Raw genomic sequence first — 27,372 nt, 5'->3', positions numbered from 1 at the left:
TTCGCCGTTTTTTATGCATGCACTCTTGCGCCCGAGCTGTCAAACGCAGCCGATGGTGTAACTTTCTAGCGACACCCCGTCCGCTGCATCACTCTGTGCAATATTTACCATTCATTGTTCGTCCGTCGGTCAGCTATTGCGCCTCCCAACTAGGCAAGGTGATACGCTGCCGCTAGCACTGTGCACTCTACGCTACAACTGCGGGTCGGTGGGAATCAGTGGCAAAAGGGTTCGGTGGAGCAAAGCAAAGGAACGAAGAAAAAAGTCGACGACAAGAACGCCGAGTTCCTCCTGCGAGTGGCTGCTCACCGAGAGGGCGTGTGAAGCGTGTTAGTACGATGGTGTGGAAGCAATAGAAATTCGTTCGATGCGTACGGAAAGGGCAAAATCATCGCAAATGTCAAAGTGAGGCGAAAGCGTATCGCATTTTTTTTTCTCCTCCCCGCACATCCCTGCACGACGTACACAGATTTGTCGAGTGAATTGTGGCAAACGCAAGGCAAACGGCACCGCAGATTAGATTAGAGCGAATCCGATTCCCACCGCAAGGGTGTGAAGGAAATTTTCTAGCGTTGTTTCTAAACCGTTCTGCCTGTCGTGTGTGTGTGTGGTGTGGTGCTTTGTAAGGAGGTGCCTGTTTGAGAAATTCTCTTTGTTTCTGTCCTTGCCTACTGTCTGCCTGCCTGCTGCTTGCACGTACGAAACGCAAGCAAACGAGTGTGTGACGAGGGAGGGCAGTCAGTGGTGGTGGTGGTGGCCACGACAGTGTGTGCAAGCGGGTGCCAGTAAATTAGTGGCAAACGAGAGGGGGAGTGTGTGTGTGTGAAAGGAGAGAGAGAGAGAAAGAGAGAGCGAGAGAGCGGGGCAGGGATTGCACCAACACACCGAGCAGCGGCCGCAAGTGCAATTTTTTCTTCGTGTGTGCGCAACACTCAACGCTCGCGTACACAATCCGGAAGTTCGCGATGGATGGTGAATCGGAAAAACAGCCGCTCCTGAAGCAAGCAGCACAGCAACAGTCGCAGGAATCAGGATCAGTGCAGCGTAAGTAGCAGCAGAGGGTGGGTTGGGTGAACGGGCTCGCGCACACTTCCGGGTCCGGAAAATCGGATTTGCGGTCGATCGGGCTCGGCGGGTTCTCTATCCGGGCGTGTTCCCCAAACACCGAAGGCCGTTCTTTTCCCGGGAATCTAGAACAAACGCTTCAATTATGAGTAATGGAACGTGGTGCGTGATGGCCCCTTATCAAATGTTAGTAAAATACTTGCGTGAAAACTTAATCTCTCTACGTTGAATTTACCGTAGGCCGTTGTGGCTGCTAAAACACCGAAAAAGCGTTCTAGCGAGAAGCGGAGGATGGTTTGTCATTTCTATTACATTTTTTTTTCTCTCTCCCCCCGACTGTGTTTTCTGTTCCCCTACATCTAGAGCGCTGCGGGTTATGCGATGAGTCAGCCCTCCGTTGTTTGTTGTCTCTTTCGGGCCAGCGCTGCAAGGTATACAGCTCTCTCGTTGCTGCTCCGTTTGTGTGCAGGAGGCAGGAGGCAGAGGGCAAGGAGACCGCGCTAGGGCTTGACGAATGAAAATCACCGGTCAAATTAGCTTACAGAAGGAAACTGTGAGCTTGTTTTGCTGGATGGTTGCGGGGAACAAAAACATGACTCAGAGAGGAGGGGGGGGGGGGTCGAGTGTAGGCAGCGGTTTGTTTCTTTTGTTTTTATACACCAGTGCCTTCCGTTGCTGCTTATCAGCTGCTGTTGGTGGTGGTGGGAGAGGGCTCTGTGCCTACTGCGAACCGAAAACGATTGTGGCATTGCCGCGTCTCCCCATGCCCCCGTCTCTGAACGTGTGCAGATAGCAGTAGGCCACGGGTACGACGGACCTTCCAGCCGTTGACTGGTGGTGATGTGGTGAAACAGTCAACTCTGCCATGCAAACATTCACCGATCGACCCTCATCCTTTGCCTCCCCTTGGGAATGGGAACATTATCGCCATCTCACGTACGATTACTTCATCCTCTAATATCATCGTATTAACAAAACATTTATTGCATCAATGACCTACGCCAATTTATCGGTAAAGAATGTGTCAGAAACAATCTTTCCCTCAAGTTCCTTATGAGTAAAAAACAGAATGTTTTGTTGCTTCCCCCTGCTTCGATCGGCACTATTTAACCATTTGCTTTCCATTTTTTCCGATTTTCCATTTGCAGCGGTCGTGAATGCATCCCCGATCGGGCCGGACGAGGTACCGCCGTCGTATCAGCAGGAGCAACAGAATAGTATTATCGTGACGTGCCGCGTGTGCCAGGCACTGATCGACATCTCCTGGAAGAAGGAACAGCACGTCGTCAAGTGTCTGCAGTGCAACGAAGCGACGGTACGTAGAGGACCTTTGGGAGGGGAAGGGGCAGAGGTCTGAGGAAGCTGGAATGCTGTGCAAGTAAGCTGTGCATGTCTGCGGCCACCGCCGCCGCCTGACCGCAGCTGCTCAATGTACTTGCATGTGCAGTTTTTGCTTTTCTGTCCTGCTGCCCCACCACTGCACACTGCAAGATCTTTAGCCGCAGACCCAAACACCGAAACGCCTCTGTGTGTGAAGCCTTTTTTACTGGTCAAAACAGCACCACACACACCACCGGTCGGTCTGGACGATATTTGTTTTGTTTCACCCGGAATCCCAACTCCCCACAATGGCTTTGGTACAATGAAACATGATCCACTTAATCCACCCAGGCCCAGTGAGTTTGCTGGAAATGTTCCTGTTCCTTCGCTGGGTATATGATATACTAACACACACGCTGCTGCGCTGCAAGTATGTTTGATGACGGCGGTGAGGATGGAAAACGAGATAGCTTTTGACGCTTGTAGACACGTTCCCGGGCGGCTTCACGGGACGGGTGTTACTGTTTAATGTAGGCTTTCCTGTGTTTCCGTGGTTCTCTCGGTGTCTGTATTTGTGTGCATTTGGAAGGTGGTAAGGCAGCGAAATACCGGATTGGACATTTCGTGCTATACACAGGCGCTAACCTTTGCTAGATGCATGTCTAAGAAAAACCTTAGAAGTTAAGTTGCTAAGCTTGAAATTGAGCCCAATTTTCAGTACCATAGTAAAGCAGGGGATACCCCATTACCACCCATCGGCCACATCCATTTTGATTGCTACAATTTTCACCTTTCCCCCCGCCCTATCTCTTCTTCTAGCCCATTCGAAATGCACCGGCCGGCAAGAAGTACGTACGATGCCCGTGCAACTGTCTGCTGATTTGCAAGAGCTCTTCCCAGCGGGTGGCCTGCCCGCGGCCCAACTGCAAACGCATCATCAATCTGGCCCCGAGCCCGGTCACGCCGCCGCTGCTCCCAATGCCCGGCATGTGCCGCGTTACCTGCGGCCACTGTCACGACACGTTCTTGGTACGGCCGCCGTCCAGCGCTTTTGTCCAGCGGTGCCCTTGCCGCTTTTACTAACCGCTCTTACTTTCTCCCATTTTAAAACAGTTTGATACGCTGAAGAACAATCTGGCGAGATGCCCGCACTGTCGCAAGGTGTCGTCGGTCGGGGCCGACTTTTGCCGCAAGCGTCGCAATCTACACTTCCTTGGTGGAATTATATTTTTGGCTATCGGTATCGGCGTTACATTCGCAACCTACACCTACGTGAGGGTAAGTTTCTCCGTCGGTCCGTCCTTCCTTCCACACACTAACCAGCACACTCTCCCTCTCTCCACTGTGCACTTCTTTGCAGGATTACGGTGGCATATTTGTGGCGTACATCAGCCTTTATCTCATCTCCGTGCTGCTCTTCGCGAAGGCGCTCTACTACTGCTCGCTCAAGATTAGCAACATTGATGGGCCGTTTACAACGGTCACTTCTTAAAACAGACTACCGTAAAGTGCAACACATTCCTAACATGAGCAAGCAGCAAGCGCCGGCGGCGGCGTCTTTTGCTGCGCAGCCCGTGCGTGTGCGCGTGTGCGTTTCGCTATAGAGTCGATGGATGCGCATTAGCATTAGCACGGTGTGATAAAAGCGGTAGATAACAATACAAAACAGTGGTGTGTGTGCGTGTGTGAAGAAACAGTTTGGATATGCAGCTCCATTGGAGGAATGAATGGTGCGGGAAGAGATGGTGCCACCAAACGGAAGGAAACAAAGCCCGTCGCGCATGCGCAGATCGGACCAAAATTTACAGTTTGTGAGCAAACTAGAAGAGATTAGTAAAGGGTGGGGGGATAGGCACAGTAGGCACAGGCTAAAAAGACCGATCAAATATGCAGCACAGTTGCAAATGGGGGGAAAAAAAGATTAATCAAAATTACGTAGAACATTTGGTGGAACCCCGGGTTTCTGCCCACCCTCCGGGGTCCAGGTTAACTATTTAGATTGATAGCGAAAAAAGTGCACGAAAGTAGCGTATATGGCTACGCTTTTTCGAAACCAATTGTGCGTGCTTTTGAGTTGAGTTATTTGTAATCAGGGTAGAATCATACTTTTTCCGGTGGTGTGCGTGTGTGTCGGATAATTTCCCATCACTTTCCTGTTGGTTTTTGTGTAGCAATTTTTTCCCTGTTTTGAGAGAATATCCTTTCAATTAACAATGCCGCTGGCTTGCAATATTGTTTACTGTCCTTTGATTATGTGTTGTTCGTGTTTTTCTTCATTTTTTTTAAATAACGTTTATACAGTCTTGAATTATTATTTTTACCGCACTTAGCCATGTATATTATGAGTTTAATATGATTGTATAAAACAAGAGTTTGCTAGAGAAGATGAAAAAAAAACAAGCAAAAAAAGAAACAGAAGCATTGGAAGGAGGCATGTGAATGTGAGAAAAGTAAGCTAAAAAAACACACACATTAACATTACACAACATAACTGATATTCGAGCGGAGGTGGGGCAGGTTTAAGCAGAACTAACAAAACCACACGATAATTGTGAAACATTAGATGTGGCCATGAGATGTGATGAGGCTTGTTTGATGTGCTCAGGAAGGCAGAAATGATGCCGGATTGGGCAATCCCCGTCATGTATGGGGGGGAAGGGTATTTAAATGTTTTAGGTAAAAAGCGTATCAAAAGAAACAAAAGTTAGCCTGTTTTCAGTTACAACAACAGGGGTAGTCGGCACGAGAGAGAGAGAAAGGAACACATTTATTCATGCATATTATACATATGAAACATAAATTCATACCCTTCACATTTCATACACGTGCATTCACGTGCTAGGGGCCGGAGAGGATGCTCTAACTGCTAGTGCCAGTGTCATAAGCGTGTACCGGTTTGGGAGCGGGGAAACGAGCTCTGGCTGACGATAAGGAACTGATGCTGCAATCTGCATTGAATACGAATTGTTTCGGGTTTTCGAGAGCCGCCTAGATATACACATACACACACATAAACACACACCGTGGTTATTAGCAAATGTTTTACTAAATATTGAACATAATTAAGTTACGTATCGAACGAGAATGCTGTAAATTGTCGTGTGCCCTTCTCCTATCTTCGGCAACGTTGCTCCCCTTTCCCTCCCTCTAAACCAATGTTAATCTACTTGAGAAATGTAAGCTAAAGTCAGCGGAGTACCGCCCTCGTTCTAATAATTGCAATATTTGTTGTGCAACTTTGCAAAAACCCCTGGCGCTAATGTAACAGAATCCGATGCAAACAATTCAGGAAGTAGCAGCGGTAGCAGCAGGATCAGGATCAGGGTTGGTGTTGTTGTGTGAGCTTGTGTGCGATATTAAATGGTACCAAACGAACGCCGGTAACGGTGTCAATGATGTATTGCGGATGCAGAATGCTCTGTCCCCCCTCTCCCAGACGGGGTAGTAGATGCGATCCTTAGCGATCCTTGACCGTAGGAACGAGCGAACGAACACGATCGAGCAAATGATGGCGAGACTTGGGACTGACAGGGAGGAGGGCAAGACACTCGAACCGATAATAAAGTAATATAAAATACGCTTTCCACAATTTCTCACTAGTAGGTGACGAGCTCTGGTCGAGAGCTGTATAATGCATGAAGCAGTAATAAAAGCAATTTAGATACAATAACCGATCGGATGGCTTATCTTGGCCCGTGAACTCCACTCCACTTAAGAACGAAAGGAGGAATGCTTACACATTCTGGTAACTTGTAGTGCAAACTGGTAATCCGCTAGCCTACTATAGGCAGACCACACTCCTGCGTACTTCCACGATCGTCCAGGATGCTGCTCAGGTACGACATTAGCGTGTGCGTTCCAAACTGTCAGGAAGTGATGCCGGGCGGCCCACAGTTTGTTAACTTTTCCTTCACCTCCTCCACACTGACCTGCTTTTCGTTGCAAAGCAGCGCTAGGAACTGCAGGTACTCGTCGTAATCCAGGGTAGACTTTCTGTAAATGTGTGGAAGAAACAGGTAGTGAAAGTGAAGGTTGCAATTTTTCCCATCCCATCACATGTGGTGCCACGCAAAGTCCTATCTATGCTCCCCCAGCGATTGGGGAATGCTTGTAACAAATGGTTGTAATCACGCGATGCATCCTGCCACCATCGTGTGCCACCGCACATGCATGACCTTACCTAAACTCGAAAAATATTAACCCCGTCTGGGTGAGGGTGAAATGTTTGGGCCCGATCAGGTTGGCCTGTTGCATCCAGCAGTCACTTTGCGATAGCAGGATGCGTTTTCCATCGCCTTGGAAGGAGTTTAGCGTCGGACGGTACTTGGCGAACAGCGTAAACATTGAGGGCAGCGTTGGAGGTTTCACCTTGCTGGCGGTGGTCGGTGGATTGCTGGCCATCGGAATTTCGTTACTGCCGGGTAATTTAGACGCGAAAGGGCCTAAATGGTTTGTGTCGGTGCGCCGCGAGGGAAGCGTGTGAGCTGTGGCGCCGTTTGTTGGCAACGTAATAACAGCTAGCATTCGTTTGGTAGCAACAGTAGGCGTTGCTAGGGGGGGTTCGTGAAACATATGGCAACAGCTACTTAGGTAACTAGTTCTACGCTGTTGAGAAAGGGCAGAAACGTTGGATTGTATGCTCAACTGCATGCACTGCAAACCGAGCAATGTACTTTTGGCTAATTTCGGGATAGAATTATAGAGATTTTGATTCCACTAGTTCATTTACTTATCGCATAATGAACGAACCAAAGGGAATTCTAACCGTTAAATCGATTCAAACATATTTCGCCAACGTCGATTTGTTATAAAAAAAGATATATGTTTATTTATTTTTTTTTGCTCTAGCAGACTCCCTTCCTCGCCTAGCTTGGATAGCAGTCGATCAAGCTCTCCTTCAACTTCTCTGACCCCTTCGTCCACGAGATGTAGTACAGCTATTCTCTAATAGATGGCGCCACTCACACACGAATCACTCGAGGAACGCGGGTTTTTTGAATGCATTTCCGTTGTGCGTACTGCCATGGGTTTTATTGATGAAAAGCTCCAAAGTAAAAGGAAGTAAGAAGCAGAAATCGTGCCGTCAATTACTAATGATTAGGGGAATTAGCTGAGAGAATAAATGCGCGCGGTCCCATACGACACACGTGCGTCACTTTCCCTTGCATTGTCGAATAAGCTTTCAGCTTTCACTATAGCCTAGAGATCATCATTGAAGTCACTTTGAAGAAATGTTAGATTAATGAATGCTTCTTTATTTTGCTTATAGCAATGTTCGACAACAGGCAGTGCTTAAATCAACCATGGACCGTTTGGTTGCGTGTATATATATCTAATTCACAGACGCTTACATGTATTTCCCAAGGAGTGTCATATTCCTGCTGTTCCGCTTACTTATCAAGGCACTTAGCTAAATACAATGAGATTCATCGCAAATGAGTTCTCTCTTATCGCAAATATTTCTGAATACGAACTTATTTGTCGTACGTAAAACGCAATATATAACAACAACTTTAGTTGGTAGGTAATAAACAATATGAAAAAATTAGGAAACTCACGATTTGGCACTGCACGCAGGGTGAGTGCATTTTGGGAGGAACACTCCGCCAGGAATGCAAACACTTGGAAGGAATCCGTTTCGCTGAACTCGGGCTGGCGAAACCACTGCTTTCAGCTTTTCACATTTCGAATGTGCTTACGCGCAAATTGTCTAAGCGCCTGGTTTGCGCAAAATGCGGACATATGATTACTTCTCGCCGTCCTCTCACACGCCTTCCTCATCGTATCCTTCCGGATCGGTGTAAAAGTCCGGTTCACCACCCTTCGGCATTCGGAACGTTTTGTGACCATTGTGTCCCTTCGCCTTCGACACACTCTGGACCAGCTCTCGGCCGACGATCGGGTTCAGATTGCGACACAGCTGATAGAGCAAGAACCACTGTCCGACGCCCTGACCGTCCAGCGCACGTGCGACGTAGGACGTACGAATCGGGTACAGTGGAGCGGTAAGCAGCCAAAGGCGAAAGCCTTTGCTGCACAGCACCACTATCCAGAAGAGTAGATTCAGCATCGATATCACCAGCAGCCCCAGGAACCACAGCCAGATGAAGGCAAAGATCTTCTCGTTGACCACGTTCAGCGGCAGCAGGCACAGTCCGTCCCGGTTTTGCTTCGAACCGCTCGGCCCGACGAAGTGGAAATCACACTTAGCAATTTTCGGAAACACCTGCGAGTTGTACCGGTTCCAGGAGGGAAAATCGAACGACAGCAGTGCCTTGACGGCGGGATGGTAGTTCGACCAGAAGCCGGAAAAGATCACGTTTACGAGAAAGATGTTCAGCAGCACGTTGCAGAAGTTGAGCAGCGTGCAGAAGCAATACCGCAGCAGGTACGTGCGGTGCAGGCGGGGGAAATCGGCCGACAGGTAAGTGATCAGCTGCTTCTTGCGTGTCTTCTCCCAGTGATCCGGAAGGATGGGTGTAGCTGACGGTGGGAAGAAATAGCTTAAACTTTGTCCTTGGTCTGTTTGGAGGACTCGACTTTTGATACTTACTCAAACCATCACACAGTGATTGCAGACGACCGGCCTCCCAGGCCTTCCACAGGAAGTTGGGCACCGAGAACATGCACGCCTGCAGCGCCAGTATGAACACGACCCACTGGTAGTATTTCTGGTAGGATCGCTCACTCTCCGGGATGTGTCCAATCTTGGCATTGATCTTCACCAAATCGGTGCTATCCAACACTGTAGAAAGAGCAAGGAAAGAAACGCAAGCACACGCAAAAACAATTACAGCAGGTAACCTAACATCCAGCGCACACACAAACGCCGGCATGCCATGAAATACAATACCGAAGTTCGGATCGTTGCTAATGTAGGTTCCCATGATCCAGCAGAATTCGTTCATCGTCGAAGAGGACACCGTGCCGGAGCCGATCACGCAGTCGATCGGATTGCCAAAGTATTGACGGGCGGATAGCAATAGTGACGCTAGCAGCAGCAGGAACACCGTCACACGACAGTGAAGCCGCCATACGAGATCGGTCGAGTTGACCTGCTTGATCTGCAGAATGCTCTGCAACGGCCTTACAAACTCCAGCATCTCGATGCTGTATTTGTTGTTGGGCTGCTTGTTATATGCGGATGTTACGGGGAAGCACTTGGAAATTCGGAACAAGCTACGCCGGTTCGCTTCAGTGGCGATTTTCCATGGATCGATCACTCCGGGCACTGTCCGGGCGGTATTCTCTGTTTCTTTGGTCGGACAGAAGAACTTGAAAGAGCTCACGGCATGCTTGTCGGTGTAGTAGTTCAAATTAAAAATGGCGTCTCTCGATTATCCGGGGTGACGCGAGAACGACCAGGACATGATAGACAGAGAGAGCGAGAGGGATAATCAGCGAGATAATCTTTCCGTGCCGTTGATAACGAAACGTAATTAAATATTGTCAGCAAAACTTGTGCTGTTCTTCAAAATGTAAAATTAACACAACAATTATTGTTTTCATGTGTCTATTTTCACGATCAGCGAGTGGGATATAATTTCACCCACTCCATATCGCAAACCGGGCCAAATTTGACAGCCATCTGACAGGTGCGCCATGGTAGCCCGTCGCGGTTTATCCCGCAGCAGAATGTCAAGTTGCAATACCAAACAACTCTCTGCTCGGCCGCTTTCGATAGATGAAAATTACTAGTTTTCGCTGTGATTTTGTCGCATAATCTTGCTTTGTGTAGTGTAACCGGGCTCGGTAGGTCCATTATACCACGATGGACAATAACTTTGAGGTAAGTTATACAGCTAGGCGTCAAATTTCTCCCTCCAGATGCAGTGTTGTTTGTGTCTAGCGGCAAGAAACGAAAACTATCGTGTGCAGAAGAAACAACACTAATTTGCTTTCTTTTGTTTTCAGCAACAAACGAATGGCACCTTGGCACCACCGCCAATGGCGCCCGCGGAGATGCTGATGGGTATGCCCCTAGAAATGGACGGCGGTGGTGATGGTGGTGGTGGCGGATGGCCCGTACAAATGGTCCCGATGATGCAGGACGAACAGCAGCAGGCTTACGCTCAGCAAACTGAACTGGTCGACGAGAGGGATGTGCCGCAGGAAGATGACTCGCATGAACAGCCACAGCCGGAGCTGTCCCCACCGCCAGCGCTGATGTCGCTGCAGGTGGACAATCCCGACGATAATGCGAAGAAACCGTCCGAATTGGTACTGCCGAAAGCGCTGGAGGACGTACTGGCACTGAAGACCATACGCGCCCAGGAACTGGGAGCCGAGGAAACGCTGGCCGCAGCCGGTTCCGTTTTGCCGGGATCGTATCTAGAGCAGGAAGGACAGGCCGAATCGGACGATGAGAATGCAAACGAACCGAGCGCAGCGGACGCGGACGGGGACGATTCGTCACTGCATGGCGTATTTTCAGACGCGGGGCAGACGCGCGTGGAAGGCAAGCAGGACAAAAATCGGCGCAAAAAGAAACGGAAGAAGGAAAACCGCAAGGCGCGACGTGAGCAGATGCAAAAAGCACACGAACAGCGGTTACAGCAGCAGCAGCAGCAACAGAAGCAGCCCGAAAGAGTCAACAAAACGCAGCATTCGAAGCATAAACCAATCCGTTCGAATGAACCGGACCAAGAGCCGAGTGGGGACGGTGGCGAACATGGGGAAGAGGAGGAACGCACAGCCACGGAGTCGGAGGATCCGGCGCACTCGGTGGAGGAAAGTGAAGACAAAGATGACACGGAACCGAACCAGGGCAAGGAACTGAATGGCGATCAAGGGAAAAACGGTGACGCGGACGAAGCGGAAGACGAAGAGGCTGCTCATCGTACAAACGGGCAGAAGGAAGACGGCGACGCAGAACCGGTTGATCGTGCCGAGAGTGAAGAAAACGACAAAGAGTCGGCACCTGCGACGAAAGCACAGCCAGCGGGCGAGGGAAAGAAAAGCACACCCAGCGATGATGATATTCTGAAGGATGTGGAAATTGAGTACGTGCCGGAAAAGGTGACCATAGCGGATCTCGGACCGATGTATCGTCAATTTTACCGCGTGTTTGAAATCTTCAAGCTCGACACCAAATCGAAAGAGGCGGTAAAGAGCACGGAGGAGGCCGAGAAGGAGAAGGCGGCCGCCGAGACGAAGAAGGTGGACGACGGCCTGGATGACGACGACGACGATCTGGGCGATCTGGACGAGAAGGACGACAAGGAGAAGATTTCCAAGCGCAAGCTGAAGAAGCTGAACCGGCTGACCGTGGCCGAGCTGAAGCAGCTGGTGACGCGCCCGGACGTGGTCGAAATGCACGACGTGACGGCGCGCGATCCGAAGCTGCTGGTGCAGCTGAAGAGCCACCGGAACACGGTGCAGGTGCCGCGGCACTGGTGCTTCAAGCGCAAGTACCTGCAGGGCAAGCGCGGCATCGAGAAGCCGCCGTTCGATCTGCCCGCGTTCATCAAAAAGACGGGCATCATGGAGATGCGCGCCTCGCTGCAGGAGAAGGACGAGGCGAAGACGCTGAAGGCGAAGATGCGCGAGCGGGCCCGGCCAAAGATGGGCAAGATCGACATCGACTACCAGAAGCTGCACGACGCGTTCTTCAAATGGCAGACGAAGCCGCGCATGACGATCCACGGCGATCTGTACTACGAGGGCAAGGAGTTTGAGACGCGCCTGAAGGAGAAGAAACCGGGCGACCTGTCGGAGGAGCTGCGCATCGCGCTCGGCATGCCGATCGGGCCGGCCTGCCACAAGATACCGCCGCCGTGGCTTATTGCCCAGCAGCGGTACGGGCCGCCGCCGAGCTATCCCAACCTGAAGATACCGGGACTGAACGCCCCGATCCCGGAGGGCTGCTCGTTCGGGTACCATGCGGGCGGGTGGGGCAAACCGCCGGTCGACGAAACCGGCAAACCTCTGTACGGCGACGTGTTTGGCGTTGCCGGTATGGACGGGGAAGGTGGCATGGGTGAGGAGGAGATCGATAGAACGGTTTGGGGTGAGCTGGAGTCAGAATCGGAAGAATCGTCCGAGGAGGAGGAAGATGAAGGGGAAGACATGACGGCCCAGCCGGACGAGAGTGGGCTGATTACGCCCGCTGAAGGACTGGTGACCCCGTCCGGACTGACGAGCGGTGTGCCGGCCGGCATGGAGACGCCGGACACGATCGAGCTGCGCAAGAAGAAGATCGAGAGCGAGATGGAGGATAATGAGACGCCAGTGCTGTACCACGTGCTGCCTGAGAAGCGAAACGAGCGCATCGGTGCGGCCATGATGGCGTCGACGCACGTGTACGACATTTCGGCCGCCGGTGGGGGCGGTCCGGCCGGTGCGGGAGGCGGCCCGGCGGCTGGTGCGGGCGGTGGCCGCGGACCGGGTCGTGGCGGTGGGCCGGTGGATCGGGAGGGTATGGTCGAGCTGGCGCTCGATCCGTCCGAACTCGACCTGGACAATGAAGCGATGGCGCAGCGGTACGAGCAGCAGATGCGCGAACAGCAAAGCCACCTGCAGAAGGAGGACCTGTCGGACATGCTGGCGGAACACGTGGCGCGGCAAAAGTCGAAACGGAAACGGCAGCAAACCGACACGACCAGCAAACAGTCGAAGAAGTACAAGGAGTTTAAGTTCTAGGCGACCATGGAAAAACAAACAAGACAAACAAAAAAAACACCCCCCGTCTTTTCCCTTCCCTTCTTCAGCAACAGTTGTGTTACAAACTATTCTTTCAAAGCTTCCCGTTCGTGTGCGTGTTCCGCGATCTGCGCTGTCCGTTCTTGTAGCGTGTATTGTAACGTCCTGGCTATAACCGTCTGTGGATATAGGTTCGTCTGTAGCACCACCCATGGTCAGGGATTTTGTAACCATTCTGCAGTGAAGCAAAGTGAAATTTAAATAATAGAAATAAATTACTATCTTTTCTTGGTATGTCTTTCCCCCAAAACGGAACGGTACCGTCATGAATCGTTGCAGCTGCCGTTTTGTGTTACATTCGAAACGATAAGCATCCAAGTACGCTGAGAGCGTTGAACGAGTTTTGCAATAAATTAAGGAATGCTTTATTTGTGAAAACAAGTGGCATGTGGCTGTCTCTGTGTCTGGAATCTTAAAAAAACGAGACCCTTTTACAGCAGTATCTGGTACTTGTACTGCTTGGGCACCTTGGAGATTATCATTCGCCCGTCGTAGCTCAGCGACGCAAACATCCACGGATCGGCCGTACTCCACTCCACGCCGTACACGGAATCCTCGTGCTGGTCGAACGTCTGCAACAGTCCGTCCGCCAAGTGTTCCCTCGGTTCGGTGCCGCCACTCTGCTCACCACCCCCTCCATCTCCCGTGATCACTTCCGGCGCTTCGGAGCTAACGCTTCCGGCGCAGGTAAGCAGCACCTTGCCGTCGCTCCCGCTGGACAGTATCAGCTGATCGTGGTACGTATTGAACCGTACGCTCCATATCCAGTGGTGATGGTCGCTACGCGCAAACACGTGTTCTTTGGTGTTGCGGAAATCCCACACCTTTAGCACGCCGTCGTCCCCGCCGGTCACGATGTGGCACTGCTTGTTCGGATTGCAGTCCAGATCGCGCACCAGCTGGCTGTGGGCTTCGTCGATGCTCCACACGACGTGGTTGGGATCTCGCACATCGTACGATCTGGAAGGTATGACGAGAAACACATTAAACATTGCACAACTGGAGCGTTATTATTCTAGCACGTTCTCCTCCCCCTCCCCCCACTTACTTTATGCTGCAGTCATGCAGCGCTATGAAATGATTGCCCTGGTGAAAGTGAGACCACCGGCCGGTCGTGAATTTGGGCACATTTTTGGCATTTATCTCTGCCACGACGCGGGTCGCCGCTTCCGCCCGGTTAAACAGCACTATCTTTCCATCCACCACGCAGGCCAGCTGGTTTGCGTCGGTCGGATGAAACTCGGTGGTACGTATCTCCACCCCGTACCCTTCGGTGGCCAGCTTTTCCACGTTTTCGAACGCGAGGAACTCCTGCTCCTCGCCGTCCTTCGGTTCGAGCGATTCGGGCAGCGTAAGCAGGGCCGTTTCCATCACCACCTGCGTGCCCTTCAGCAGGCTGTAGCAGCTGGCCAGGAGGCGTGGGTCGTGAGCGCTTGCCGCTAGCCGCCATACTTCTCCGTACGGATGGGCAAAGATGCGCGACTGTAGCGCGGAGCTGTCCTCGTTCAGATCGACGACGTGCAGCTGATTGTTCGGCTTGAGGCTTTGCGTGGCAACGAAGAACCGGACGTCGTTACTTTCGGCCTGCTGCGACGCGAGAGCTCTCGCCTGCGGCCCGGATCGTAAGTGGTGAAAAGAATTACAAGTCTGCGGATCGGTGAACAGCCCTTTTCACTCACCTGAAACTCGAGCCCATACACGAGCGAATTGTTTTCTTCCATTGTGCGATAAATTTGTGTGCTGTTTTTGCTGCCCTTAGCTCATTTGACAGCTGTTTATTGATTGTTTACGTTCGGCGATGACGTCACCAGAAACGAAACAGAGTAGACTATCGCACTTCGGATGGCAAAATAATTGGCAATTTTTCCGGAACTTTCATAATTTAAAGAATTGTGCACGATGCATCTTTAAAATAGGACTCCTTTTTGACATCAGTTAATAATAAAATACCAAACAGACGCGTACACAGATTTTGATTCCGCTTAGTTGCTGTGATTTAAACGACCAAGTTCATTTCGCTTTTCTACTGCACACAAAATTATAAATAAATACATAAATTCTTTCCCTTTCCAGACCCTAATTGAAACTGGCTAGCCTTTTCTGTATTCGATTCGTTCAGCCTGCCCGCGCCCCGTACTCTGGCCGAGATTGCAGTGTATGAGAGGGAGATGAGGCCAGCAGCCACCACACAACTAAGGATATTGATTTTTTTTGTTTTTTCATCGTCCCATCAGCTAGCTACGTGCCATCCATGTGCTAACGGTCACATAAAAAAAAAAAAAACAAACAAACAAACTAACTAAACTGTCTCACCGTCTTTCGCTTTTTTAGCTTTTCGAATCGTAGCCTGTGTGTTGCTGTGTATGTGCCTAAATCATTAATGCCAAGCTAAACCTTTTGGATTGTTGACATTGAATGAGAATAAAGTGGTGTCCGAAGAAAATCTGAACCACGCAAAACTGTTGCGACTCAAGTAACAAGGTTCACGCAAATACAATGATAGTCAAAATTAAAATGAGCCTTAAAAACAAGCATGTTACATGGTGAATTTCATTTAACTATAAACTACTAGGGCAACACGCGTTTGGTTTTGCGTACGGTTAGTTCAGTTCGCAACCATTTTAAGTAAATCAAAATCTCCCTTCCGCTTCCTCAAAACTAAGCTCTGCTGTTAACAGTACGAAAAGTGCAACAAAAGCTAGCACAATAAACACAAAGTCGGTTCCTTCCAATCGGTGATGCGGTGATGATGGATGGTGTAGTTTAACCTTCGCCTTCGCTACCTCTCTGAGTCATTGAAAGAGAAGGCCTTGAAACTGTTGAATAAACTAAATTTAACGCTTTGTTTTTAGTACGGACTTGTCTGAAAAGGTTGATTGAAAACGTTTGAAATTCATTGAGAGCAATAGTCTTCTATCTTTCTGCAACTGAACTAATTTCCTTCCTATCCTTCCAAATGATATCCGAAAAGTGCACTTTTAAAGCGAATAATTTAACCCACACATCAAGAACATCCCCACTGACCGATCCGGTTCCTGATGGGACTGACTCAGACGACGACGACGACGACAAGGCTGACTCTGGCTAATCTCCTATCATTAAATTGTTCTACTAATTAAAGGGGGGATGTGTAGGGTCGGTAGTTTTAAGGATCCAATCGGTGAGGAGGTGGCTGCGAACAAGCATCCGGTGAATCGGGGAGGGAGAGGAGAGAGGAAAGCTACACTCACAAGTCCCGCACACACGCACGCCCACCACTTTAGGAGTCCTTGTTCTTTTCGTAGAAATCGTCCAAATATTTTTTGTACTCGACCTGGTTCGGCCACAGCTGGGAGGCCTGCGAGTTGAGCGGGCTATCGTTGTTCGGTTCCCCGAGCAGGGACTGAATCGAGAGCAGGATCGTCCGCACGTCGTACAGCGCGGACCACTTGTCCTTCAGTATGTCAAGGCAGATCGAACCGCTGAGGTCAACGTTCGGGTGAAAGCAGGGCGTGATGAACTTGACGTTCGGTGCCGAGTACGGGTACGAGTTGGGGAACTCCAGCAGCAGCTTGTACTTCTGCCCCTTGTACACGGTATCGTCCGGGCCGCTGATAGTGCCGATCCATTTGAAGAAGTTTTCACCCTCCGGGAAGGCGGAGATCGATTTTTCCGACGACAGCATCAGCGCCATCAGCTCTTTTTGGAGTCTGTGGGAAGGAGAACGAGAGAACGTTTAATGATACAAACTCGCGTACCAGAGCTATTGCAATGATCTCATTTGCACTGTAAATCTCTATACAACCTGCAACTAAGGAAAAGGCGGCAAAGGTCAATGAACTTAATGGTATTCGATGCAAATCATAACCCAACATTCTCACAGCGAGCATTTTCTGATGCGCTAGAACTGTGCCCTATCCGCCGTTCAATCGCGCCTAAATTTCACGAGCGTAAGCGAAGATTATCGAATACGTTGCGCTAGAATATGCACCAACACGTAGGAGGCGGCGGCAGAGAAACCGTTACCATTTTCAAAAACAGTTACAAGAATGTTGAGACGCGTAACGCCATGACAGATAGGGCTCCCCCCAACTACGTCACCCTCACTGTGCTCCACCCCTGCCTTTCTCCTGCAACACACAATGCGTGTCCCATGGAGCTACGGAAGAGATTCATCGGAAGAGTGCACAACAAATTGCGCAATTTGGCGATTGACTAACATCAAAACATAAACGACGATTTGCAAAAAATTGTGCAAAAGACACTCGCCATTGCCAAAAACCCAAAGGCAGCAGTACGACAAGGGTGTCTACGTTTTCCATCATTTCACGATGGAGTCATCGGCCATCTGGCGCAGCTGGCTGTGTTCTTTCACACGCGCGCAAATTCATCTGTGTTTCTACTAGTAGTTCCGCACATCCGTTTCCTGACGACATCCCGCAGGTTCGGAAAATAGTGGAAACAACACTCACCGTTTGCTAACCGCCTGGTTATTGTTGTTTATCAGCGCCTCATCGTTCTGTTTCGATGGGTTCGATGACTGTGCGCGCTCGGGGTTGATGTTTTGGGCCATTCTTTCTCCTCCCGTTTCTTGTTGATCTGCGCTAACCAAACGCACACACACGCACACCTTCGCCTTTTCTTTTTGGACGCGTTGCGGTTCCGCTTGCCCCAGACCTCTTTTCTTCCACACACTCTAGCGCACTAGCAATGCGGATGGTGAATAGATGCAGCTGCTCCTCCTCCTCCTCTGGTCTGCCCTTCCTTTCGTACGTTTATGTCAAACGCGCGATAATTACGGCGATAGAGGCGTTCTGCTTCGCCAGCGACGCGTTGCCCACTGGCTTTCCTACTGACCGAGAGCTGCCCAGCTGGGCGCTGAGATGCAAGTCTGGAGAAGAATTGTTGCTTTAACACACTCCGCTACGCTTCCGTGCCGCACCGCACCGAACGCGCACACCGTTTTCTATTTCCCAATGGCGACACACGCACACACACTCTCTCTCTCCCTGTACACGCCTAAAACTGGCACAGCGACTCGATTGAGGATGGCGTTGGCTTGGGATGGCGCTTAGAACTGTACGCTTATTCACAACCTTTTGCAGGCTTTCGATAACTCGTTCGTCCTTCGATCTGGTCCAGCAGCAGTTTTTTTTTTGCCAAAGGCTACCTTGAGCGCGATGCGATTCGTTCCCTCTTTCTTCGCTACAACAATTGCCTTCGTTTCAGTTTGCTGAGTCTGGCATTTAATAATTTCCGAAAGGGCGAGGATGCTTCTTACGGGCGCTGTGTTTTTAGCCACTGGTTGAGGGATCCGGATGAGATTCCACAGTGGAAAAGTGGGAAAAATATGAAAGAAAATGTATTATCCAGCAATAGAAAACATTTATTTGCGATGGTTTGGTTGATATTGCACTTACAAATGACTTACCACACAAAATAAAACAACAAAAACGATAGAACATTTGTGGAACATTCCACAGCTGGCCGTTACAGGTTTGATCTTTTGAATTTCGGTCTTTGAAATAACGCATTGTCAAGTGTCACCAAATGACAGCCATCTTCTTGACAGAAAGCCGTTACGAGCGATGGCGGAACTGCAGCAGAGTGTACACGTGCACATGAATAACACAAGGAATTCTTTTCATTTTTATTTACAGCACGCCTTAAACGAGTGGACAAATGAAACTGTATCACTTGAGTTGGTTTTTGATTATTTTCCCAATGTGATTCAAGTCTATGGCTTTTTTTGTGCATGCTCTTTCCCATTTAACTATCCGCAAGTGTAAATGAACAATTAGCAATTATGCACTATCTAGTAACCTTGGGTGTAACGCTTCTCTTTTATTTACGTCAACAATCCAAACAAACTTTGCCAAAGCAAAACATTTCGTGCTCGTTCGTTCTTCAAACACTTTTTGGAGAGTATTTTGGTAAACCAAAATGGTTTACATCCACTTCCCGTCAAACCTTACCGAAGAAGAGCTGATGCTTCAGGCAAAGTACGCCAAGCTGCGCAAGAAGAAAAAAGCGCTCCAAGCACTGAAGGCACCGAAACAGGAACCGGAGAAGAACTTGCTTCCCAAGCGTCCGGCCGACGCGAGAGATGCCCGCGAGGTGGCCCGTAAGCTGTTGAAGAGCGGCGCCATACAGGCGATACAGAAACCTCAGCCCAAACAGGAGGGTTCCTTCAAGCGACCGAAGGGCCAGGAGCGGAAGCGAACCCAGCCGGAAATGTCCCCCGCCGGTCAGTACCAATCGTTCGGTGCGTCAACGGAGTTTGAAAGCTCCAGCGCAACGCCTCCCGTCCCGTCCAGCAGTGCCACCAGTGCATCGACGACGCCAGCCGAAACTCCCAACAGCCCGGCGGAGAAGGAAACGAGCCGCGTGCAGAACCTCTACCAACAATTTGCCAACGAGCGGGAGAAGGAGGACCAGAGCGACAAATCGAAACCGGGCGCGGATGCATCGAAGGACAAACCACGCTCCGGGAACACGGTGTACGTGTCGGGCAACAAGGTGACGGAGAACTTTCTCAAGAAGCACTTCAGCGACTTTGGCGAAATTCTCAACATATCGATGGAGATCGAGAAGGGACGAGGGTTTATCACGTTCTCGAAGACGGAATCGGCCGACAAGGCGATCGCCGACCTGCATTCGAAGACGGTCGGAGGAATACAGCTGCAGGTGCAGCTGGCCCGCCGTCAGCCCCAGATCAATCCGATCAACGATGCCGGCTCGTCGGCCGTCTGGTCCGCGCTCGCTACCAACCGGTCGCAGAAGGGCAAACACAAGGACAATCGTGAGCTGGTGTGTTACGATCACGATGATATATTTTAAGCGAACTGTCCTTACAAGACACGGTCGTATCCATTTTGTAGATTTTAAGCTGAAGAATAAATAGAAATAAGGGAGTAAAATGTAATCGACTTTTGAAAAGAGATTTATCTGCTGCGGGAAGAAAAGTCATTCGAAATCGCCCCAGTGAAAAATGTATGCGTTACTAGAGTGACGTACCGTTACAGCACAATTACAACAACAATATCGACCGACTTTGTTTACGCAAAACATTGCTCTTTGTACAGCTGTTCGCGCACCAAATGTAAAAAATCGCAACTATCTTGCACATTTTCACTCAAAACCTTTGCAATATCGAAACCACCTGGAAACCATCGCAGTCATGATGAACTCGGAAATGAGCAGCAGCATGCACTCGGGACGGCCGGAAAGTGATTTCAGCATCGAGTGCTTTCAGAACTACACCGCCCCGGAAGTGTTCGTCCAGGGTTTGGCCGGACTGGTGAATCAAACCGACGTAGAAGTTATGATACGCGCCCAAAAGCAAATGTAAGCAGTGTTTTAGTTTAGGTTGCCGTGTCCACTGTACGGTGCTAATACGCTCCATCCCCTCGCTCCCATTTGCAGGCTGCAGCGTTTCGAGAAGACGAACGAAATGCTGCTCAACTGTAACGCGCTCAGCGCTAGCCGGCTGAAGCTGGCTACGGATGATTTCAAAAAGCACACCAAACTGCTGCACGACATGAAGAAGGATTTGGACTACATTTTCCGCAAGATTCGCACGATCAAGACGAAAATCGGCAACCAATATCCGGCCGCCTTTGCCGAGGCGGAAGCGAAGAACAAACCGATCAGCTTCGACGAGGAGGACGAGATCGATACGGCCAGCCGGGCGGAAACGTTGGACGAGAAGCGGGACCAACCGGACGGTGCGGGTGCCGAGGCTGGTGCTGGCGGTGGAGCGCCTGCTGTGTCCACTCCTGTTAAGGGATCGTCCGGCGGAAGCGGCAAACCATCCACAAGCAAGAGTGAAGCAACGGAGGGTGGTGCAAAGGAGCGGAAAAAAGTGCTGGCAGCCGGTGGTAGCAGGGAAAATTCCACTGTTGGCTATGTGAAGATGGAACAAAGTCCGGAAAATCGTAAATCTGGTGGTGGTGGTGGCGGTGGATCGAGCGGCGAACAAAAGCGACGTTCGTTCCGTTCCGCGCAGAGCAGCTCGACCGACGATTCTTCGGATTGTACATCGGATACGGGATAAGCAGGGCTGGAAGGGCTGGGAAAGGGAACGATGCAACGAGAAGCGTTTTATGTTAATGATCTCATTCGTTTAGTTAACCGGAGGTAGGAGACAGAACTAATTAGCATGTGCCAGAGGTAGGTTTATTTTATTTTAGTTTTTTTTAAATTGAATTAACTCTAAATGATGTACCAAAATAATGAAAGAAGAAAGGCTTTGAATTGAGAATTAAGAAAGCGTTTTAAAACGGCGTCCATAGTAGTTCTAGCTAGTGGTGGGAGCTCGGAATCGGACCTACCCGATGCCGATTCCGTGCTCTGAATCAATTCCGGAGCCGATTCCGATTGCGGAGCTGATTCCGGAACCAATTCTGGAGAAGATTTTGATTCCGGAACCAATTCTGGAGCCGATTCCGATTCCGGAATCAATTCCTACGAAAACTTCAGTTTTCCCATCACTAGTTCTAACGTTTTACAGCTAAAAAAAGAGTGAAAGCAAAAGAAAGCAATTTGTTTTCATTTTTTTTTCTCCAATTTCGCTACGCTTTTGTTATTGTTGTGTGTGTGTGCGCAAAAGAAGAAGAAAATCTTATTGTCAGTTTGACACTTTTCATTGTGCTTTTGTTGTGATACGTTTGGTTTGGTTTTCTGCATTCAATCTCTCCATTTCTCTGCACTGAAGCGTTGTGAAAATTTGCACACAAAGCCGCACAAATTTAATGTCGAACTCGAAAAATGTTGAAGATGACGATGATTGTGACGATTGGTTCAACAAGGATGAGGAAGATTTCGTTGTAAAAATACCCAGCCAAACCAGCGCGGACAGCTTCGACGAGGCAGGCGAAGGCGACAAGGAAGATGATGGGCAAGGACCCGGAACGTCCGTGCGGGAATTGTTGGAAAATTTAAAGTTTACATTGAACGGTATTAAACGGGCGGGCGGAGAAAAGCTGTTGACCGCCTGGTTCCTGTTAATTTGTGCCTTTCATTCCAGACGTTGGAGGCAGTTACGTGGATTCGATCAAAAGCGCCGGCACCGATCGCACCGCCAAGTTTGAGCTACCGAAGGGCCCGCCCGGAAAGTACGTGCAAACCATTCCCCTCACGAAGCTGGCCAACATTTTGGAAAATGAAACGCTCTCCATGTTTGCCGACATTTGCGTGCAGAAGGAAGAGTTTCTCGCCACGCTCGCGAAGAAAACGTACGGCGAGGAGTTGCTGCTGGTGCTGATGAAAATCATGAACAAACTTGCCACGCTGCCGCTGTACGAGACGGTGCGCCAGCTGTTCGGGGTGCTGCTCGAGCAGGCACACTTCTGGGAGCAGCTGCTAAAGTTTTTCCACCAGCCGGCCGAGGGGGAGAAGAAGAAGAAGAAGAAAAGCAAAGTCATCCGTCCGACCGTGGCGCGGAACGATATGATGGAGGTGTTGTTGAAGTTTCTGCTCGAAGCGAAGCGGCACGTTGCGCCACCGTTACCCCAGCAGGCGGTGGAGTTTTGTGAGAAGCTGAGGAAAAGTGCACCTCCGGATGATAAGGCACAGGTGGAGCTGTTGCAAGAGCTGACAAGGGACACGCAGGCACAGCAAGAACAGGCAACCAAGCAGATTAGTGTAAGCGCAAGAGTGCTGTGCGCGTAAAGGCGGAAAACCAACAATCCGATTCCTTTCTTTACAGATTTATCCTACCATCCGGGAGCTGAAGGATGGCGCCGGTCCTCCGATCAATCTGAAGCAAAACATCGTGAAGGGAAAGTACCAAAGTGTGCAGCACTATCTGGAGGTACATTTGAATCTGCTAAAGGAAGACTTTCTAATTCCCCTGCGTACCGGCATGGAAAAGTACCGCAAGCACGTGGACACGAAAGGGTCGGGCAAATCGTTCGTCGGTGAGAACGTTCGCGTCCACTACCCGGTCAAGCTGCTGCTGCCCAGCACGGTCAATCGTCGGACGGCGAAGGAGCAGCTCATACTGGTCGATTTAGATCCGACCGAGCGCGGCTATTCCAACCTGTCGGCGCGCTACAAACGCCTAGCGCTGCCGAATACGAAACGCTTCATGAACGGGTCGATGGTACTGTTCTGCGATGGGCCGGAGCTGAACGAGCTGGTCGTCGCCGTCATTAGTAATCGCGATGCGGCTCAGCTGCTGAACGGGTACATTTACGTGGAGCTGATACGGATGGAGAAGCAAAGGGAAGGCGGGCAGGATCAGCCGATGGGTGCCGATCACGGTATGAACCTGTTCAATCGACCACTGCTGATGATTGAGAGTGAAATCTTTTTCGAACCGTACCACCAAACCTTTAACGCGCTGAGCCGATTGCGGGAAGATAATTTCCCGCTGAAATCATACATCGTCGATGTGACACTGCCCGGCAAATGTTTGCCCGGCTATCTGTACCAGGGAGGTGGCCATCTTTTTAACTACGCCGGCATACAGTTCGATCTGAAGAAGCCCGACGAGTGGCCTACGGAAGCGCTGACTGCTGCCGCTGGCTTGAACGTGTCCCAATTCGACGCGTACCGAATGGCGCTCACGAGCCGGTTCTCACTAATCCAAGGACCTCCGGGCACGGGGAAAACGTTCATAGGGTTGCGAATCGTTGAGACGCTGCTGGCGAACACGGGCGAGCAGATACTGCTGATCTGCCTCACCAACCATGCGCTGGATCAGTTCCTGTGCGGGGTGACCCGCTTCACGGACAGCATCGTGCGGATGGGCGGCCAGTCAAAGCACCCACTGCTCGATGCGTACAACGTGAAGCAACTGCAGGAAGATGAACGGATCGATCGAAGGTTGCGCATCAGCTACTACAATGCGAAGCAAGAGTACCTGAAGCTGGTTGAGCGGTTTGATGCGCTGCAGCAGGAGCAGGAGACATTGGACGGTATGACGCAGGCAATGCAGGAGTGTATGGTAAGGGTAAAAAAATGCTTTTAAAAGCAAGCAATTTTCTATAATCAAATTTCACCTTTTTTAGGAAGAGCTGTTGGACGCTTCCCGGCGTTTGAGCGAATTGAGCCAGCTCAACACGCTGAAGCTCATACAGGGCTTTCGCGTAGTTGCCATGACTACCACCTTTGCCGCTCGCAATCGCACACTGCTAGAGCTGCTGCGTACGCCGATCGTCGTGATCGAGGAGGCGGCCGAAGTGCTTGAAGCGCACATTGTGGCCGCTCTCACCCGTCACACCGCCCAGTGCATCCTGATCGGTGATCACAAGCAATTGCGACCGACGACGAGCACGTATGTGCTTTCCAGTCGCTATCGGATGGATCTGTCGCTGTTCGAGCGTATGATCAATAACCGGTTCAGCGTCGCCACGATGACCGTACAACATCGGATGCGCCCGGAGATGGCCGACCTGCTGCGTCCCCTCATCTATCCGGTGCTGGACGATGCTGAAACGGTTGCAACACGTCCCAACGTAGATGGAATGATGCGGAACATGTTCTTTTTGACGCACAACTACCCCGAAGGAGGTGGACCAGCCAACGATTCGTCGGTGGGAGACGATGGAGGGGATGAAAAATCGAAGAAAAACATTTTTGAATGTCGATTCCTGCTCGGACTGTGCGAGTATCTGCTCGCGCAAGGCACGTACACCCCGGAGGACATTGTCATACTGACGGCTTACAACGGGCAAATGTTGCAGTTCGTTGCGGTAAGTTTTTATTACCATCCATATAAAGAGCTGAGCGGGCGCTTTGCTATAGCTTTGCTGTTTTTACTGTCAACAGGAGAAGAAAAATCGTCCATCCCTGCACGGCGTACGTATTGCCGTGATTGACAACTACCAGGGCGAGGAGAGTAAAATTGTTTTACTCTCGCTGGTGCGCAGTGGAACCGGTGGCAACGGCGGTACCGATACGATCGGATTTCTGGCGCATGAAAATCGCATCTGCGTAGCGCTGTCGCGTGCACGCGAAGGGCTCTATATAGTGGGCAATATGACGCTGCTGGCAAAGTGTTCGAAAACGTGGCACCGCATCGAGGGAAAGCTGCGTGAGCAGGCCGCTATCGGCGATTCGATGCCGTTACAGTGTGTGACGCACGGACAGGCAGTGGAGGTGCGTGTGATGCGGAAGTAATTGTAACGATTTTGGTACACTGTTTAATTTCACTGTTTTTGTTTTGCTTTAGGTTAAAACACCTGAAGACTTTGAGGAGCTGGGAGCGAGCGAGGAGAGGTGTGTATGTGGATTACTAAAAAGATAAACCGAAAAGTCAAAATCTCATAGTTTTTGAGAGCTATATCTCTATCGCGTCCAGACACGCGCGCGTGTGTGTGAGTAACTGGTAAGTAATTCCTCGTAGAGGAGAATATAAAATGTATTAATTTAACACCTTAAAAAGACCGTGTGATTGTGTGCAACATAATAATACCACTATTTTGATAACTCTTGACAAAGGCGATGGCCATGAATTTCCGACACTATTTTAGTTATAAAACATTTTCTCAAAAATGAAATGAATAAAATCCAACATCTCTACAAAGCTGAGTTGAACTATCGTTTGAGTTCTGAGTCCAATTCTGGTGTTTTTTTGTCCTCCAATATTAATTTTACAACGCAGGACTCAACCTGACAGCTTAAGATTCATTAGCTTCTCTAGTACATTTTCATTCGGATTAGCGTCCGTATCGGTTCCAACCGATTCATTATCACTGTCACTCTCCTCACTATCTTCTTCGGACGATTCATAATCATCTGAGTCAGTAGAATCGGATTCCTCCTGTCCCATTATATCCTGCAGCAATTTTTGAAGCAAGCTCTCTTCGCCGAACCCAAGACTTGCTTGATGGATGTCAGGAAGCAGCTAGAGTAGGAAGAATGAATCAAATTTAGTTATTTACCGCAAACAGTGCGACATCACCGATGGTACCTTTTCGACTTTTTCTACGCATTGCAATAATGTCTCCTCGTTTAAACCCAGCTCCACGTAGCGAATAAAATCCTTGATAAAGTAATGGTTCAGGACGGCACAGTCCGTTCGCTTAAATGCTTCGTACGTGTGTATTAGCTGCTGCTGTATCCACTGCTTCCTGTCTTCGGAGGACATTCTGTACAACACTTGCTTTACACAGGCCAGCGCAATGTCCTTGTTTCTGTAGTAAGGATAGGTACAGGATCGACGGTAGAACGATCGTAACATCTGTTCCACACTTTCGTACTCTACAAAGTACGCCAGCGTGCCCGATATTCGATGGATGTTGATATGCGAATTGGCCTCATTTAGCTCGTTGCTGTTCGTCAGCTGATCGTACACAGCCGCCAGCAGTATATCGATCAATCCGAGCAGCACTGCGCGATGATCTTCAATCGAGGTGTAGCTTTCTTGTTCACGTACCTTTTCATCCACTATCACACGGATTCGGTACGACTGGTCGGCCGTAAGTTTGCTGGGAGCGGGAAAGTTATCCAAATCAAGACCCAGCTGATCGATACTGAACTGAATATAGTCCATGCCATAGTGTTCGGCGGAAAAGTCACTCTTTTCGGCCGCTTCCTTCATTTCCAACCGTTGGGAAAAGCTGCATTCCTGCGGATTGGGAAGCACCTTCAGCTCTTGGCTTGTTTCCTGTAAATGCAAGAAATCAATATGATCATTTGTTTAGAATGCAGTAGTTTTCAAAAAAGACTTACCAATGCAAGGGGACCGCTATAGAAATGGCAGAAACCGTACGGGTAAGATGGTGTATCGTTATCAACCGCTTTAGCTTTAACTTCCAGTGGCACACGAAACGTTACCGTATTTTTCTCATAATCTATGCTTTCTGGAAACGATTTACCCGGTTGTGCTGGCTGGGGTAAAGGTATTCTACAAACAATATTGGAATTACAATTATTTTCCACTCTTCTGCTCTTCTGCTTCCGTGTCTGCTTCATACCTGGCATGATACGGTGCGGCCGTAAAGGTGCATTCGTTGGGAAAAACATCCAACACTAGATTACTTTCATGTTCTAGATCCAGCTCTGGTAGATCCAGCAGTACGTCGATATGATTGCACTCCAAAACTGTACGAAAACTTAAATTATCTTCCATCATTGTAGAAAGAAAGTGTGGGGCGCGTGTTGGGAACTTGTTTACAAACAACACGTGCTTTGGCGGGTGTGCTGCAGTTGGAAAAGGGCCAAAAGAAATATTAGCTGTACGTTGATTGTCGCGTGGATGACAGACGCAATGCGAATTGACGGTTTATGCCGAATTGATGTGAAATCTAAATGAGAATTGTGTGATCCAATTTTCTTCGATTGGCTTTATTTATCGTT

The 27,372-nt window shown here is 49.7% G+C and overlaps 10 protein-coding genes across 10 annotated transcripts; 5 read left to right on the top strand and 5 right to left on the bottom strand.

The window, feature by feature from the left end:
• The first annotated feature begins 12 nt into the window (after positions 1 to 12).
• LOC120951221 (type 1 phosphatidylinositol 4,5-bisphosphate 4-phosphatase) lies at positions 13 to 5,646 on the top strand. Its single transcript, XM_040369804.2, has 5 exons — positions 13 to 1,044; positions 2,214 to 2,380; positions 3,205 to 3,414; positions 3,499 to 3,663; positions 3,746 to 5,646. The coding sequence occupies exons 1-5, from the start codon at positions 966 to 968 to the stop codon at positions 3,875 to 3,877; spliced, it is 753 nt and encodes a 250-aa protein (XP_040225738.1). The 5' UTR covers positions 13 to 965; the 3' UTR covers positions 3,878 to 5,646.
• Positions 4,774 to 7,179, bottom strand: LOC120951222 (uncharacterized). Its single transcript, XM_040369805.2, has 2 exons — positions 6,566 to 7,179; positions 4,774 to 6,378 (listed from the first exon to the last, which is right to left on the bottom strand). The coding sequence occupies exons 1-2, from the start codon at positions 7,033 to 7,035 to the stop codon at positions 6,252 to 6,254; spliced, it is 597 nt and encodes a 198-aa protein (XP_040225739.2). The 5' UTR covers positions 7,036 to 7,179; the 3' UTR covers positions 4,774 to 6,251.
• An 803-nt stretch (positions 7,180 to 7,982) lies between these two features.
• LOC120951217 (innexin inx4-like) lies at positions 7,983 to 9,799 on the bottom strand. Its single transcript, XM_040369800.2, has 3 exons — positions 9,239 to 9,799; positions 8,939 to 9,130; positions 7,983 to 8,868 (listed from the first exon to the last, which is right to left on the bottom strand). The coding sequence occupies exons 1-3, from the start codon at positions 9,486 to 9,488 to the stop codon at positions 8,150 to 8,152; spliced, it is 1,161 nt and encodes a 386-aa protein (XP_040225734.2). The 5' UTR covers positions 9,489 to 9,799; the 3' UTR covers positions 7,983 to 8,149.
• Positions 9,800 to 9,990: 191 nt separating this feature from the next.
• On the top strand, positions 9,991 to 13,356 carry LOC120951215 (splicing factor 3B subunit 2). The gene is made up of 2 exons (XM_040369797.2): positions 9,991 to 10,174; positions 10,300 to 13,356. Exons 1-2 carry the CDS (start codon positions 10,157 to 10,159, stop codon positions 13,024 to 13,026), a joined length of 2,745 nt encoding a protein of 914 aa, XP_040225731.2. The 5' UTR covers positions 9,991 to 10,156; the 3' UTR covers positions 13,027 to 13,356.
• A 68-nt stretch (positions 13,357 to 13,424) lies between these two features.
• Positions 13,425 to 14,906, bottom strand: LOC120951218 (EARP-interacting protein homolog). The gene is made up of 3 exons (XM_040369801.2): positions 14,766 to 14,906; positions 14,135 to 14,694; positions 13,425 to 14,046 (listed from the first exon to the last, which is right to left on the bottom strand). The coding sequence occupies exons 1-3, from the start codon at positions 14,805 to 14,807 to the stop codon at positions 13,518 to 13,520; spliced, it is 1,131 nt and encodes a 376-aa protein (XP_040225735.2). The 5' UTR covers positions 14,808 to 14,906; the 3' UTR covers positions 13,425 to 13,517.
• Positions 14,907 to 15,056: 150 nt separating this feature from the next.
• Positions 15,057 to 18,366, bottom strand: LOC120951223 (ubiquitin-conjugating enzyme E2 C). Its single transcript, XM_040369806.2, has 2 exons — positions 17,538 to 18,366; positions 15,057 to 16,775 (listed from the first exon to the last, which is right to left on the bottom strand). The coding sequence occupies exons 1-2, from the start codon at positions 17,636 to 17,638 to the stop codon at positions 16,346 to 16,348; spliced, it is 531 nt and encodes a 176-aa protein (XP_040225740.1). The 5' UTR covers positions 17,639 to 18,366; the 3' UTR covers positions 15,057 to 16,345.
• Positions 18,367 to 18,917: 551 nt separating this feature from the next.
• On the top strand, positions 18,918 to 19,990 carry LOC120951219 (negative elongation factor E). Its single transcript, XM_040369802.2, has one exon. The coding sequence runs from the start codon at positions 19,009 to 19,011 to the stop codon at positions 19,903 to 19,905; it is 897 nt and encodes a 298-aa protein (XP_040225736.1). The 5' UTR covers positions 18,918 to 19,008; the 3' UTR covers positions 19,906 to 19,990.
• A 93-nt stretch (positions 19,991 to 20,083) lies between these two features.
• On the top strand, positions 20,084 to 21,459 carry LOC120951220 (kxDL motif-containing protein CG10681). Its single transcript, XM_040369803.2, has 2 exons — positions 20,084 to 20,412; positions 20,491 to 21,459. The coding sequence occupies exons 1-2, from the start codon at positions 20,246 to 20,248 to the stop codon at positions 21,119 to 21,121; spliced, it is 798 nt and encodes a 265-aa protein (XP_040225737.2). The 5' UTR covers positions 20,084 to 20,245; the 3' UTR covers positions 21,122 to 21,459.
• A 240-nt stretch (positions 21,460 to 21,699) lies between these two features.
• LOC120951214 (NFX1-type zinc finger-containing protein 1) lies at positions 21,700 to 25,632 on the top strand. Its single transcript, XM_040369796.2, has 6 exons — positions 21,700 to 22,023; positions 22,094 to 22,710; positions 22,775 to 24,016; positions 24,081 to 24,764; positions 24,841 to 25,170; positions 25,244 to 25,632. Exons 1-6 carry the CDS (start codon positions 21,819 to 21,821, stop codon positions 25,316 to 25,318), a joined length of 3,153 nt encoding a protein of 1,050 aa, XP_040225730.2. The 5' UTR covers positions 21,700 to 21,818; the 3' UTR covers positions 25,319 to 25,632.
• On the bottom strand, positions 25,590 to 27,207 carry LOC120951216 (protein SHQ1 homolog). Its single transcript, XM_040369798.2, has 4 exons — positions 26,991 to 27,207; positions 26,746 to 26,920; positions 25,985 to 26,680; positions 25,590 to 25,918 (listed from the first exon to the last, which is right to left on the bottom strand). Exons 1-4 carry the CDS (start codon positions 27,146 to 27,148, stop codon positions 25,679 to 25,681), a joined length of 1,269 nt encoding a protein of 422 aa, XP_040225732.2. The 5' UTR covers positions 27,149 to 27,207; the 3' UTR covers positions 25,590 to 25,678.
• Between the last annotated feature and the right edge of the window lie 165 nt (positions 27,208 to 27,372).

Source organism: Anopheles coluzzii, chromosome 2, assembly GCF_943734685.1.
Source record: "Anopheles coluzzii chromosome 2, AcolN3, whole genome shotgun sequence".
NCBI classification, from domain to species: Eukaryota; Metazoa; Arthropoda; class Insecta; order Diptera; family Culicidae; genus Anopheles; species Anopheles coluzzii.
The sequence above is the reverse complement of the archived record's forward strand: the minus strand, read 5'-3'. Positions and strand labels throughout refer to the sequence as shown.

What these genes read in the sequence shown, in the direction of transcription:
- LOC120951221 (XM_040369804.2), top strand. Translation starts at nt 966, where the DNA reads ATGGATGGTGAATCGGAAAAACAGCCGCTCCTGAAGCAAGCAGCACAG. An exon ending in TGCAGTGCAACGAAGCGACG is followed by an intron (nt 2,381 to 3,204) that starts GTACGTAGAGGA and finishes CTCTTCTTCTAG; the next exon opens with CCCATTCGAAATGCACCGGC. An exon ending in CAACCTACACCTACGTGAGG is followed by an intron (nt 3,664 to 3,745) that starts GTAAGTTTCTCC and finishes ACTTCTTTGCAG; the next exon opens with GATTACGGTGGCATATTTGT.
- LOC120951222 (XM_040369805.2), bottom strand. Translation starts at nt 7,035, where the DNA reads ATGCAGTTGAGCATACAATCCAACGTTTCTGCCCTTTCTCAACAGCGT. An exon ending in TTAATATTTTTCGAGTTTAG is followed by an intron (nt 6,379 to 6,565) that starts GTAAGGTCATGC and finishes ACACATTTACAG; the next exon opens with AAAGTCTACCCTGGATTACG.
- LOC120951217 (XM_040369800.2), bottom strand. Translation starts at nt 9,488, where the DNA reads ATGCTGGAGTTTGTAAGGCCGTTGCAGAGCATTCTGCAGATCAAGCAG. An exon ending in TAGCAACGATCCGAACTTCG is followed by an intron (nt 9,131 to 9,238) that starts GTATTGTATTTC and finishes CTCTTTCTACAG; the next exon opens with TGTTGGATAGCACCGATTTG. An exon ending in ATCACTGTGTGATGGTTTGA is followed by an intron (nt 8,869 to 8,938) that starts GTAAGTATCAAA and finishes TCCCACCGTCAG; the next exon opens with CTACACCCATCCTTCCGGAT.
- LOC120951218 (XM_040369801.2), bottom strand. Translation starts at nt 14,807, where the DNA reads ATGGAAGAAAACAATTCGCTCGTGTATGGGCTCGAGTTTCAG. An exon ending in TGTATGGGCTCGAGTTTCAG is followed by an intron (nt 14,695 to 14,765) that starts GTGAGTGAAAAG and finishes TCCGGGCCGCAG; the next exon opens with GCGAGAGCTCTCGCGTCGCA. An exon ending in CTGCATGACTGCAGCATAAA is followed by an intron (nt 14,047 to 14,134) that starts GTAAGTGGGGGG and finishes CATACCTTCCAG; the next exon opens with ATCGTACGATGTGCGAGATC.
- LOC120951223 (XM_040369806.2), bottom strand. Translation starts at nt 17,638, where the DNA reads ATGGCCCAAAACATCAACCCCGAGCGCGCACAGTCATCGAACCCATCG. An exon ending in AACCAGGCGGTTAGCAAACG is followed by an intron (nt 16,776 to 17,537) that starts GTGAGTGTTGTT and finishes TCCTTCCCACAG; the next exon opens with ACTCCAAAAAGAGCTGATGG.
- LOC120951219 (XM_040369802.2), top strand. Translation starts at nt 19,009, where the DNA reads ATGGTTTACATCCACTTCCCGTCAAACCTTACCGAAGAAGAGCTGATG.
- LOC120951220 (XM_040369803.2), top strand. Translation starts at nt 20,246, where the DNA reads ATGATGAACTCGGAAATGAGCAGCAGCATGCACTCGGGACGGCCGGAA. An exon ending in ATACGCGCCCAAAAGCAAAT is followed by an intron (nt 20,413 to 20,490) that starts GTAAGCAGTGTT and finishes TCCCATTTGCAG; the next exon opens with GCTGCAGCGTTTCGAGAAGA.
- LOC120951214 (XM_040369796.2), top strand. Translation starts at nt 21,819, where the DNA reads ATGTCGAACTCGAAAAATGTTGAAGATGACGATGATTGTGACGATTGG. An exon ending in AGGCAACCAAGCAGATTAGT is followed by an intron (nt 22,711 to 22,774) that starts GTAAGCGCAAGA and finishes CTTTCTTTACAG; the next exon opens with ATTTATCCTACCATCCGGGA. An exon ending in AGGCAATGCAGGAGTGTATG is followed by an intron (nt 24,017 to 24,080) that starts GTAAGGGTAAAA and finishes CACCTTTTTTAG; the next exon opens with GAAGAGCTGTTGGACGCTTC.
- LOC120951216 (XM_040369798.2), bottom strand. Translation starts at nt 27,148, where the DNA reads ATGATGGAAGATAATTTAAGTTTTCGTACAGTTTTGGAGTGCAATCAT. An exon ending in ATAGCGGTCCCCTTGCATTG is followed by an intron (nt 26,681 to 26,745) that starts GTAAGTCTTTTT and finishes TTGCATTTACAG; the next exon opens with GAAACAAGCCAAGAGCTGAA. An exon ending in GCGTAGAAAAAGTCGAAAAG is followed by an intron (nt 25,919 to 25,984) that starts GTACCATCGGTG and finishes TTCCTACTCTAG; the next exon opens with CTGCTTCCTGACATCCATCA.